This window comes from Balearica regulorum, chromosome 2, assembly GCF_011004875.1.
Source record: "Balearica regulorum gibbericeps isolate bBalReg1 chromosome 2, bBalReg1.pri, whole genome shotgun sequence".
Classification (NCBI taxonomy): Eukaryota; Metazoa; Chordata; class Aves; order Gruiformes; family Gruidae; genus Balearica; species Balearica regulorum.
Genome location: NC_046185.1, coordinates 9325528 through 9338338, shown reverse-complemented (window position 1 = coordinate 9338338; position 12811 = coordinate 9325528). Strand labels below are relative to the sequence as shown.

Here is a 12811-nt window from a genome sequence, read left to right as displayed (position 1 = left end):
TCCAATTGTTCTTCTAACTTTAATGGATTTACTCTACATTTGCACTGACACGACTAAAAGAGGTTGCTGGCTCAGTATTTCTGCAAAAATAAGCAAAACACAAACTAGCAGCTGTTAAAGAAATACACCACCACCCAGAAATGCTTCCTTATGTCAGGGAATTTTCATGCATTCAAATTTTGTATAGTTCTCCGATGATTTCAGCATTAGATTCAATTATGCTAGTTTACTGATTCAGCTAGTGTATGGAAGTGAGTATTCCCTCTAAAATACTGAATCGTGCTTACTTATCTACAACATCTCCAGCTTTACAGAGAAAAATATAGCACATAAAAACCAGTCTAAGCCTATGAATGACCATCACAATCATTCTCATTGAGGCCAGGCCATTCAAATTGACCTTCTACATTTGTAACAGGCTTCATAAGGACAATGTCCAAACCACTCACAAAGTGGTGTTTGGTCCGTAAAAGACACCTTCTAGAAAGCAGTGTTGTCTGTTCATTGATTTGGGAAGCTAATTTTGAGTGGTGGAGACAAGAGGAGCAATGCAAAAAGGGACACAAATGCAGGAACAGGAAGAAGCAGGACTGGCAAACTCCCACCATGGCAACTGCTGTGCCCAGGTAAATCCTGAATGGCCACAAGAAGATGGAGGGAAAACAGAGTCAATCACAGTCCTTGGATCAATACAAGAGGTAGTTAAGTCTGGGTTTGAGTATGACCTCAAGATCAACTCCAACTACGATTATAAATCAAGAGCAAATTTATGGGAGGGCTCAGGGAGATAGACCCCATAGCAAACAACAGAACAAAGGGAAGGTGGAAAGGCAAACTCAAGGCTCCCAACTAGGGAAATATCTTAAAGCTACTGAAATCAGTGGCATAAGTAGGGTGATGAAACTGAGGACATCAACTACATCATAATATTTTTCTTTGGCATAATGTCAGGGATGGCTGTAGGCCTGTCACGGCGTGGGATAACAAGCAGGCACATATGCACAGCTCTTGAGGAAAAGGAATTAGAATTTTATGTTGAGCCTAATATTAATAAAAGCCTATGTAATAATAAGAGTCATATTCCTCTTACCTTTAGAGGTAGGACTTGTCTGTCTGAAAGTAGCTTTTACTGCCGACATTTCCCAGAGATCAAGTCACCTCAGCTCCTACTATAGACAATGGACAGTTGTTCAATTGAGTTGAAGCTGTGATTTATCTCCATGTAAAGCAGACTCCTACATCTGGTTGGATGAATTGCACCATAAAATCTATTGATTGTATTGACTAGATCTCCACTGACTATAAAGGGAACTTAAATACCTATTGCACGCACAGAACCGTACATGAACATCGCTAATTTTAGTTATCTTAACGTGGCTTGAGTCCTGCCTCTCAGGTCAGGCAAAGAGTTTCCATCCCTCAGGTGTTTTCAGTGTCGATACCTAAATTCAAGTTAGTCACCCAAGGTCTCCTTTGTAGTCAGTGAAAAGTTTCAGGCACTGCAAGAGGTGATTAATCTCACATATTTTAGAATCGTCTTTAGGATGAGATTAATTGCACTCTAGAAATTTCTGTTTCCTGGTTTTCTTCAGCAGCTATAAAAGGAGTCCAGACAGCTACCTCAGATAAGGCACTAGATGGATGTGTCCCAATGCGAATGTTGAGAGACAGCCTCTCAAGCCCTGAGGAAAAGCAGGGAAATTCTGTTGTTTTAAGTAATTTAATAATGAAGAGAGTAGCATATTTGAGAATGCACTATGTGATAATGTCGTATTCCGAGAGCAGAACCTACCATGAGCGTGCAGCTGTCAGACCCCATCTGCTTAGTGTCATTGCACCCAGGACCTGGGAAGGTAATGGAGCAACATCTACAATAATGAGTGAGACAAAATCAAGAGAAATGTCCAAGTATCAGCAGCAACACAACTAGCAGTATCTTCTTCTGTGTTTTACACAAATTGTAAAAGGTTTGGTAATGCATGGCTCTTCCTCCTGGATTAGTACCACAAAAAATTATTTTGTTAGTATGCCAAGATGTGGGGGTGAAGTATTTGAACCTCCATGGGAGTTTGATCAGCACAAGGAATGTTGAAACAGAAAAGGCACAGGATATAGAAAATAAAATGTGTTATTGGACACACAAATACAGTGAAACCTATATTCTTTCAGTGGGGTAGGATTTTTTGGGTCTTTAGCTAAGTGAAGGGTCTTATCCCAAAGCAAAGTGGCTTTTTTGCATAGACCCAGGAGGATATCCTCAGAGTGATAAGACCTCACATATAATGATTATGTCTATTCTATCAACCCATGCTCTCTGTCCATGAGGCCGGCTGGTGTGACCAGTGTCCATATCACTGCCCTCACTTGCCTCCAAAGCAGGAGCCACACACAGACTCTTACTGGGAGTGGTCCCAGGTCTGCAGCAACACTTGATCTGTGCCCAGTCATTTAGTTGTCTCACACTAAAACCATGGCATGGGTCATTCAGCAATGTTGTGTTATTGGCCAATGTGTGCCACTGCTCGGGAACATCCCCAGCATGGCTTTGCCAGTTAGTCTAGACATAGTTAATGACTACTCTAGGCATGAGAAAAGCCGCTGCCATATCTGCAGTGCAAGGATGGTCCTGAGCCGTGGTCCTGTGCATCTGGTGCCACTGCACAGATGGTGTCTGAGGTCTGATCAGGGACCCTCGGCCAGTTGTGTGCATTGAAATTCTTCCAGCATGTCTCACAAGAGCAGCAGTGTTAGCAAAGGTAGAAGAGCAAATTCCAGTTTGTGTAATTACCTTCCTAAATTAATTCCCCTGCAATTTCAATCAGCTGCTCTTGACATTCCCTCCTCAGGGTGTAATCCCTCCTCATAAGCACTCTGAATGGTGCATGGAGAGGCATGAGGGGAACAAAGATAAGCAGAGCTGATGCTGCACCACTGAGAGCCTGGTGGGCAGCTCCCCACCGTGCGCTTTGGGGATTTCACTATCAGTCCCTCAACAGCTGTACTTGCTTCTCCTCCATCCCCACTGAAAACAGAAAATTTTAGACTCTCTGTATTTACAGTCAGCGGGGAATGCCCTGTAAAGAGTCTTCTGGTTTAGGATTAACACCTCCATCCTTCACCTGAAGTTAGGCATAACCAAAACCTAACGGCTCCTATAAAATATATAAGAACTAGGACTTGGATAGATTGGGGCATTTAAGCTTTCAGCATTGCTTTAGCTCTACTCTAGTGGTGGAAGGCACTAAGAACATTGAATTATTTTGTTATACAACTTACACTCTTACCATGTCAAAAGCATGAAAAATCTGAGATGGGAAGATAACAATTAAATGCATATCACTGAACTAAACCAATAAACACAGCCCACCAATCAGGTTTGAACAAAAAGAAATAAGGAAATATTTGCTGTTTTGACATAGGTGCCATGTCTCATAAAATCTTAGTTCTAGTATTAATTCAGATGACCAGAAGACACTACGTGAAATTAAAAACTGGCTTCAGAGCTATAAATAAAGCCATAAGAAATGATATTGTATTAACCAGGAAGGGGGGAAGTTGCTGTTTAGTGAAACGCTGAATGGATTTTCTTAGTTCTGGTCTTATTAACTGCTTCCTTAATGATCTATAAAAAGGATTAAATTAAATGTTAACAAAATTATGAGGTACTAATCTGGAAGGTGATTAAAACACCAGTGAGGACAGAAGAAAGTATATATGAAAAGCATCTGGAATTAGAAAACACCACTGGAGAGTCAACATGACAATCACAAGCCAATACAGCTTGGCAAAGGAATGCAAAAGACATCCATACAGCTCTCAGCAACAACTCTGAAAATGGGGAGGACAGGAAAGATTCAAGTATCCATAAAATGAACTAAAGTCTGTAAAGTCAGAGGAAGTAAATGACAACAGCCAGCCCAAACAGGATTAGTATTCCTCCACTGTCACTGCTATACATTGGACCTGTAATGCTCCACCACCATGTAGCAGCAACCTAGAAAAAGTAAAGTAGGAAAGACTTTGGTAAGATTAATGCACGTAGGAGAACGGAGTGAGAGCACATGCCACGTCAAGAGATGTCGGCTGCTTCTCATGCCAGGGCCTCAGCATCCCTCCAAACTGAGATTTAGCTGTGTTGGAGATACGCAACTCCACTTCAGCATGGCTTTTAAAACCCACACAAATGAGCAAAAGGCAGCACCTCCAAGGAAGGTAAAGTGTTATCTTGGTGACTATGACCAGAGGTGGCTATTAAGATGTGAGAGGAATGAAGGTCTGTGACGGATCCTGTGGAGAACTGTAGCTTAGGAGGATCTCACACAGCCCAAGTAGAGCCGCAAATTGGTTGTGCAGAGGAAGATGCTTTCCACCGAATCTCAGTCACACGCTTCTGCTTTGGACGACCTCAATGTCACCTTGGATAGGTTCCTCCTGACATCAGCAAGACCTTTCACTTGCTCCAAGTTAAACATGTTCTTAAGTAGTTTGCTCGCTTAAGGTTGGGGAAGGCAATTTACAGATTTCCAGCCTGAAAGTTCTCCCAAAGTGCCTTTTTCCAAAGGCATGAACCTAAATATCCCTGGGCATGTCCCTCTCTACACAGAAAATGCTGTGCTTCCCAGCTATCAGCCTAAAACAGAAGGCAGCATATACTAAACGGCTCTTGTGGACCATATTCCTTGTAAAGTTATTAATATTTAAGTTATCCCATTTAATACAGTATCTGCCAGAAGCAATAGCAGATGCCATGTCTCCGTGGCTCCGTTCCTTCTGTAAAGTTCCATGCACAAGAAGGGAATATAGCATTATTAAATACAAGAATAAACATTATTATTTATTTATACCATGCAAGGCTGATCATGGTAGTATCCAACCACCCAGCTGCCTACCTATAACTAAGGTCACTGATCTATTATGTCTCTAAACAAGATATAAATGATCTTAACACTCACTCAACTGATTTTCTTGGGAAAGCTTCTTACTGCTGTTAAATTAGATCCAAATTACTTAAGTCTAGACCTTGTTCTTGAATATGCATTCCATCACCTGACCTTGCACATACATCTCAATGCTGGAAAGCACTTTTTACTGACCAAAAAGTACAGAATTGTGCTCTACATACATGCACAGGTTTGTACATTGGCTAATCTATGAATAATGAGGATTTAATCAAGTGATGTTTGAAGACAGGGAGCCCCAAAGAAAGAACAGAAAGATGCTGGGTGAGTAGCTTTTAGTACTGCTGGGGCACCTGCGTGTTCACTTACACTCAAGCACACAAAGGTATGTAACTGGCATTATATGTATGTGAAGATTTTTTCAGTCCTGCTGTTAATATGCATAGTCTTTAGTTACTATTTTTTTCTATTAGATTTGCTTTGAATGTTTCTACATTATGCACCAAAATGAGCAAAATGAGCATGGAAAGTCTCTCCCTGTTAAAGTTTTGAAATGTCTCCCTAATCTCCATCTCAGATCAAAACAAGAGTAAAACCCACGTGGCCTCTCTGCCAGGTAGCTGACCCGGAGGTCCCCAAACCCTGCTGTGCCCCATGAGGATCTGATGTTTGCTGCGAGGAGCAAGAGAGGCACAAGAAGAGACTGAGATGGCTTTTATGAGTCAAGTGGTACCTCCAACCAGAACCCCAGCTGCTGCGCCGGAGACAGTGTAATAAGTCTAGTCCTGTGTTTTAGCGCTGATTCACACAAATTCACAGATTGGCAGGGGTTGGAAGGGACCTCTGGAGGTCATCTAGTCCAACCCCTCTGCCAGAGCAGGATCACCTAGAGCAGGTTGCACAGGATCACATCCAGGCGGGTTTTGAATTTCCCTGGAGAAGGAGACTCCACAACCTCTCTGGGCAGCCTGTCCCAGTGCTCGGTCACCCTCAGAGTGAAGAAGTTTTTCCTCATGTTCAGATGGAACTTCCTGTGTTCCAGTTTGTGCCCATTGTCCCTTGTCCTGTCACTGGGCACCATAGAGAAGAGTCTGGTCCCTTTCTCTAGACATCTGCCCTTTAGATATTTATAAGCGTTGATGCCTTAGAAATGCTGATGGTGCCTCCAAGACTGTCAGGTCAGCACTGAGACAGTGCTACTCTTCACTACCAAGTTTCTCAGAAGAAAAAACCACCTTGCTAGCTGCTGGAAGGGCTTTGCTGTATCACCTCTCACCAAAACGACGACATTTGGGACTGTTCAGTTTTCAAGAAATTATGCCAGGGGCTCTGACTACTTACTTAGGGGCTTATTCCTGGGGTGAGCTGATGGCATCAAAAAACTGACTGCTGAGTGTTTGCTGTCGCTGGCGGCGCTGACGGTCTCCCGCACAACGCACCCTCCCTCGTGCACTGTCAGCTGCGGAGGATCTCACCACCCATCTGGATGAGGCCGCACGGCCCCATCGCGTGGTGTGAGCGGGGGTTTGCACTTGCAGAAGGGCACTCAGGGACCTGCGTCCCCAGGGAGTTTGGGGACACTGAGGTGCACGCCTGTGCTACAGGCAGCCGTCCGCCTGCAGCTCCCGCAAGCCCATCGAGAAGGCATGAGGCTGCACCAAATCTCGGCAAGTTAGCAGCGTAGCCATGGCAACGCCGAGCTCACGGGCTGACCGACCCGACCCATGAGTACCTGCTCCGGGAGTGGGTCTCGCTGTCAGCACGATGTCCTAGCAAGGAGACATGAGGCTGTAGGTGAAAACATATCTATTCCCACCAAAGGGCCAGGTCTGTAATTTCAGAGGTAGTTTGGGCACCTACGAGCTGCTGAGATGACTCCGAAGCTACAGCTGGGGATCGCAAGGTGCTCATTGTACAGCCTGTGGCTTCCCCCGGCTCGGCTGCCCCTTCTTCTTCCCACCAGCACACCCCAGCTTTCGGCAGCCAGTGGCCAGGGCCTGCGATGCCGGCTGATCCCAGCAGCTGAGATGATACGGTCGCATCTCACTAAACCGCACGCAAACCCAGGGCGGACTCCACAAGCCTCAATGGAGATGCAATAGCAGAGGTGTGCGGTGAGGTCTCTAATGACTAAGACTTCATTATTTTTTACAAAGTATACTGCAGAATATTTATCCATGCATTACGATGAATTAGCATAAATAATTAAAACAGAACTCATATTGGTGAACATACAAGCAAAGGGCACTTGCTAATGGACCAGGCTTGCTCTGTTGCTCTGGGGACTCACTTAGAGACAAGTCCATGCCAAACAGGCCAAGGAAGGATTCATACTTATCCTCCTTTTTACCCCGAGCCTGTTCCCATCTCACCTCAGATGGCTGACACAGGCTGGTGCATCAGCGCATCTTACGGAGCATCTCCCAAAGGGCAAAGAGGAAAACAATGGAAAGTCCCCAGACCTTCGACATGTTCCCTGAGTCTCTCAACACTTTTTTCTGCAAACAATCCACCCACGATCAGTCATGCATGAGGTGCTTGCAGGTGCTTCCCAGAAATACTGATGATTTGATGGATGGCATGACCCTGCCTGCTTTATTTATTCCAGGTATTAAGTGGTATAGAAATAAGATTGCATGGCAAGTAGGAAAGGTTTGTAAGTGTTCCCCATGGTTTCCCTCTCTCATCAGCAGGTAAGCCATGGTGATCTACATCAGCAGAGTGCAGACAATACTGCACACTTTCCCAAAAAAGAAAATCTAATCCCAAGCCTTTTCCTAGTCTTATTTTTCCATGAAAGTAAAGGCTACAGTTGTCTCGGAGGATGGTGTGAAAATAAGAATATCTCCTAGCTACCTCTCCTTCAACCTCTCTCTTCTTTAAGTCAGGTTGAAAATTTTCCATAAATTGCAATTGCAAACTTGCTCCGTCTTTTGTTACCTTTCTGGACTCTGTCCATTATCCATTAAATATTTTGTGCTTACAATTAAAAATAAACTGGCAAATCAAAATCTTACTTGTTTTCAATTTTTTATTTGATTCATTTATGCTTCTGTGTATAAATAAAGCATTTGGATGGTGCGTGGAGGTGAACAGGTCTCGAGTCAGTCTCCCTGGCCAAAGTACACATCCCACGAGGCACAACCGCAGGGGGTTCCTGCAATATATTGTGCTGCTCAAGACAAAGGAAAATACAGTACATCACGGGAACAGCAGTTACACCTACAGGGAGACTAGCTCAGAAAAGACCAGGGATAGATTGTAGCCTGACCTGCGACCCCTAAGAGACATTTCCAAATTAAAACCTCAAAGCTTCAACCAGATTTTAATTTCATTTTTATTTTTTTTTTTTTTACTGAAAATGTTCAGTGGGAGTTTAGCTTTACAGAGCTAGAATTTTTCATGGGAAAATCAATTCTTTTACCAACTATGCCATTAAGATATTGCCATATTGCCAAGAAGTCTGTGAACCCTGGTGCCCTAGCAGAGGGGGACTTCACGGGTGTTAGGTAAATCTTCTTTCTCGCAGAGCTGCCAGAGAATAAATGTTTTCAGATGGTGAAGGAAACGGAGTCAGCTTCTTTAGGATGAAATCATCTTTCTCTTTGCTATAAGGACAGGCTTGGACAAACTCACTTGTGCAGAACAAGGAAGGAGGAAGAATCACAAGAAAAATCTCTCATGTCACTTTCCGTAAATCAGTGCCAGTGAAAGCTGAACACTAAAATTGCCATGAGGAATTTCTCCCCTGCATCTTTGTCCCTAGGGCTTGGCAGGGCCTGATCACTTTTACGCATTCTCATTGAATTATTTCAATAGATTGAATCATTTCCGTAGAACTAACCCCATCTAAACTAAAGTGAGCGTTTACAACAGGGACTGCGCCAAACCTTATTTATGTGCACATTACAACAGTGAGATACACAAAGGATCACGACCCTTTTGCAGCCATATGGGCTTCACTATATGGTTTAACGACATCCCATCTGTACCACCCTTTTAACAGTTCTGACATCCAAAGATTTTGCAAAGACCTTTGCAAAGCCCCTTCCTGCCCCCACATCCTTGGCGTGTCCCGAAAGTTGACAACCCTCTTCCATCACCAGCTTCCCACCTCCTAAATCCTGAAATTCCAGAGTCTTTTGCATCAGTTCTTTGTTAAGTACCTCTGAATCCTTGGATCTGTAAGGAATTCATCACATCCACCCATACTGCAATCCCTTTTGGCCCTCAGCTGTTTATTCTCTGGGGATTTTTGTATATGAGAGCGACCTTCTTACTCTTAACTTGGTTGCATGGTATCTATTGCAAAGTTACTTAGAAGACCGAGACAGTGTAACATGTCATTAGAATAAATGGGACTTTTCTTCAAAATTAAAACAGCATCAAATTTGTAGATTTTATGGAAAGGCTGGCAATCTCTCACCAACCCAAGAGAACGTGTAAACTGTTCTAGTGTGAAAAGAAGCACTGGGGAACTGCTGGGATGGCACTACGCAGTGTCACAGCAGCACCTCCAACATGAGAAAGACTCCTTTTCAGAAGGAGGAAGGTTAAAAGACAATTCATTTGAAAGCAAGAACAAAGACTCTGGATATTAACCTAGGTACTTCTTCCCCACCACACTGCTCCTGCTCTCGAGCAGGTCATCATTCTCCAGTGGCAGGAACAAGCTCTGAAGCCTGTCAGCAAGATCTCAGCACACTCTTCCATCACTTTTGGCAGTTTTCTTTTGTAGGGTTTGATCCTCCAGCGAGGTAGGAGCCCACAACTTCTACTGACTTCAAAAGGAGCTGAGACTGAACAGAAACACAGCATGGCCAACGGCAGCCTGGGACTGCTGAGCCCCCGGGGGTGTCCTGGGAAGGGACGGGATGTCTGTGCTGGGCTGACAGACCAGGACTTGGGTATTTTACTTCCTTTAAGGATAAGGACTCCTAAAAGTGGGGTTTTTTTTCATTAATGTTGAATTTGGCACTGATTGTCTTAAGAAGACTGCTATTGAATTCTGTGAGAGCAAGTCAGATTCACATTTCGGTTTTGCAGGACTGAGTAGTCACCAAAGAGAAACGGGCCAAATAGAGCATCAGGTCTACTCCTGAGAAGGATCAAACCTTACAAACATGTTGATATTTTTCCTATTCTATGATCCATATTGCACCAGGATCTTAATGTTAACCACACATCTAGAGAGTGATCTAAAATTAATCTCATAACTTGGAAATTCTTATACAATTGCAAAAAAAAATGTGAATCTCTCAGCTCACATGAGCCTCTCTAGACTCATCCACTGGCCTATTGGTTGTATCAGGACACGAGCCCGAGCATGGATGGATTTCACCCAGCTGCCACAGCTGTCCACAGAGAGATGCCAAGTGCTCCTAATGTTCTGGCGTGTGCTAAAACCTCACTTATGCAGTGTGTAGAGGCTGACCGAGGCAAGATGAACGGGGTGCCCCTCCATCCAGACGTGGCTCTCCCCAACGAGAAGCAGCGTTATGCAATACTGAGCACGATCAAACAGCCAGCTCTGGACCAAAGAGTCTTCCCAGCATAACAGACCCCAAATGCTGTCGGTCCCTGCCTGCTAGCAGAAGTTTTCCTACGGCAAAAAGGGGCGAAAGAACTGAAAAAGTGTCACACCATCCAGTGTCCACGTTTTCGTAGCCATTAAGCTGGAAAGCAGGAACGTGTGTCCCAAGATGCACTTTATGAAACCACTGAAAAGAGGGGAACAGCAGTGAGCGGTACACACAGCAGCGCTTCAATAGCGAATGCTGCCTTTTACTCCTCGCCCAGGGCTAAATCCCTGCAAACATCCACGAGAAATTCGCCTGAAGGTAAAATCACAGCCCTACACTCAGGGTGTTTATTTGCAAGTGCAAGGACGACACGGATGATCAGGACTTCCCAAGATCCAGCTCCAGGCTCCCAGCCCATGCAGCCTAGAGCACTTTGTTTGTCTTTTGCAAATAAATCAATTTCAGAAATCACTGCTTAAATCCTCCATCACGTAGAGCTCTGTACACGTTATAGCATTAAAGGAAAACAGTAACACCATGATCACTGATAATCCCTTGGGTTTCCAAACACATTCACACCACCAAAACCCACATTTATTTTAATACGGCTCTGCCAACGCCATTCTGTGCTGCAAAGAGATTTATTTTTTTCTATATTACTTATGAAAACTTAAGGGAACAGAATTTTTAGGAATGCAAAACAGTGGTCGTTAGCTTGATTCGTCACCTTTGGGCCACAAAACGAGTTTGTTTCGTCTCAATTCTCTTGTGGCCAGTTTAAGTTTCTGGTTGACAGTGCTGCAATGCTCGGGTTTCGTGCACCACAGGGTGACGCTTACTGGACCATAACCCGATGGTTTTCATTCGACACTTTCAACTAGTGAAAGAGTCGGTTCACTCGGGGTTTATAACAGCTAGTTTAACCACACGCAACGCTCTAGGCTGAACCGAAGCCGGCAGCGTCCCCTTAAGCACTTTGAGCCTTAAAGCTGCTCAGATCTTGGTCTTTCTGGCATCCCTTTTCCAGGGTCTAAGACACACAGGCTCGGGCATGCCGCTCCAAGGCAACGCGGGTTGTACGTACAGGAGAGAGACACAGACTGAAAAGAAGCTGCTCATTTGGGAAAAGCCGACGACGGGGAAAAAAAAAATAAATAAAAGCATTTAGCAGCACACCCCATAAGAAGACCCTTGCCATCTCCCCACACACACACCCCCGGTGCTGGAGCGAGCCCCCCGGAGCCCTTTACGCCGAGAATGATAAAGCAAACCGGCGGCCCCGGGCGCAGCTCCTCGGGGCAGCCCCCCGCCGCCCCGGGACGCGCCCCCGGGGGAGCCCCGCTCCGCGCTCCCGCTCCGCGCTCCGCGGGGACACCGCGCCCGCGTACTCACACGAAGGCGTGATAGAGCAGCGCCCAGCCGCGGGGTCGCTCCAGGGCGTCGTAGATCAAAGTTTGGATGCGGCGGTACTTGGCGTGGTTCCGCTTCACCGGGCGGCTCAGGGGGGTCTTCGCCAGCAGCCCCAGCCCCGGAGGGCTCCGCTTGCCGCCCTCCTCCTTCCCGCCGCCCTCCAGCAGCAGCGTCCCGTCGCGGTCGGTACCGGCGCCCAGGGCCAGCGAGCCCTGCTCGGGGTCGCCAACGCCGCCCGCCGCCGCCCGCCGCCCCGCCGCCGCCGCCGCCGCCGCCGCCGCCCCACCGGCCGCGCTACCGCCCGCCGCGCCGCGCCGTGCCTTCAGCCCCATCGTCGCCGCCGGGCCCCGGAGGCGAGCTGCAGATCGGCGGCGGCAGCCCCGGGAGCCCCAAGGCCATGATCCGAACTCCCCGCCCCTCCCCCCCAAAAAATTATTTCTTTATATATTTATATATATATACATGTGTATGTGTGTGTGTATATATATATATATATGGAGGGAGGGGGTAAAAAAAAAAAAAAAAGCTGGGGTGGGGGGAGGCAGTCACATCCCCGTCAGGTCATCCTCGCCGGCGGGCACCGGGGAGGCAGGAGCGCGGCGGGCACCTGGGCCGACGAAGGGAGGGAAATCATCGCGGAGTTTATTTACCAGCCCGATGCCCGAGCCCCTTCCTCCCCCCACCCCCCCCACCCCCCCCGCCTCCTCTTCCTCCTCCTCCCAGCTCCTGCCTCCCCCCCAAGCCCTCACGTTAGGGAGTGGCCCATTGTATGCAGCCAGCAAATAGCCGGGCGCCCGCCCCCCCGCTCCCCCAGCCCCGGGTGTCTAGTCATCCACGGTGCGTGGGGCACAGGCGCCGGCCCTCCGCCACGGGGCTGCCCCCCACCCGCCCCCTCCCCCCGGTTGCCAGCCCCCAGCAGCCGCCGCTGGGGCCGCCTGCGCCGAGCGGGGGAGATCCCGGCAGCCGGCGGAAGGGGAGACC

The 12811-nt window shown here is 46.8% G+C and overlaps 1 protein-coding gene across 4 annotated transcripts in view; it reads right to left on the bottom strand.

Annotated features, from left to right (window-relative positions):
* The window catches only part of KCNQ3 (potassium voltage-gated channel subfamily Q member 3), a 213471-nt gene extending 200977 nt beyond the window's left edge, over positions 1-12494 (bottom strand). For all 4 annotated transcript variants that reach the window (XM_075743292.1, XM_075743293.1, XM_075743297.1 and 1 more), the window contains exon 1: positions 11813-12494. In XM_075743292.1, coding sequence (XP_075599407.1) covers positions 11813-12162 — 350 coding nt within the window. In that variant the 5' untranslated portion in view covers positions 12163-12494. The remainder of the gene's footprint in view (positions 1-11812) is intronic.
* Between the last annotated feature and the right edge of the window lie 317 nt (positions 12495-12811).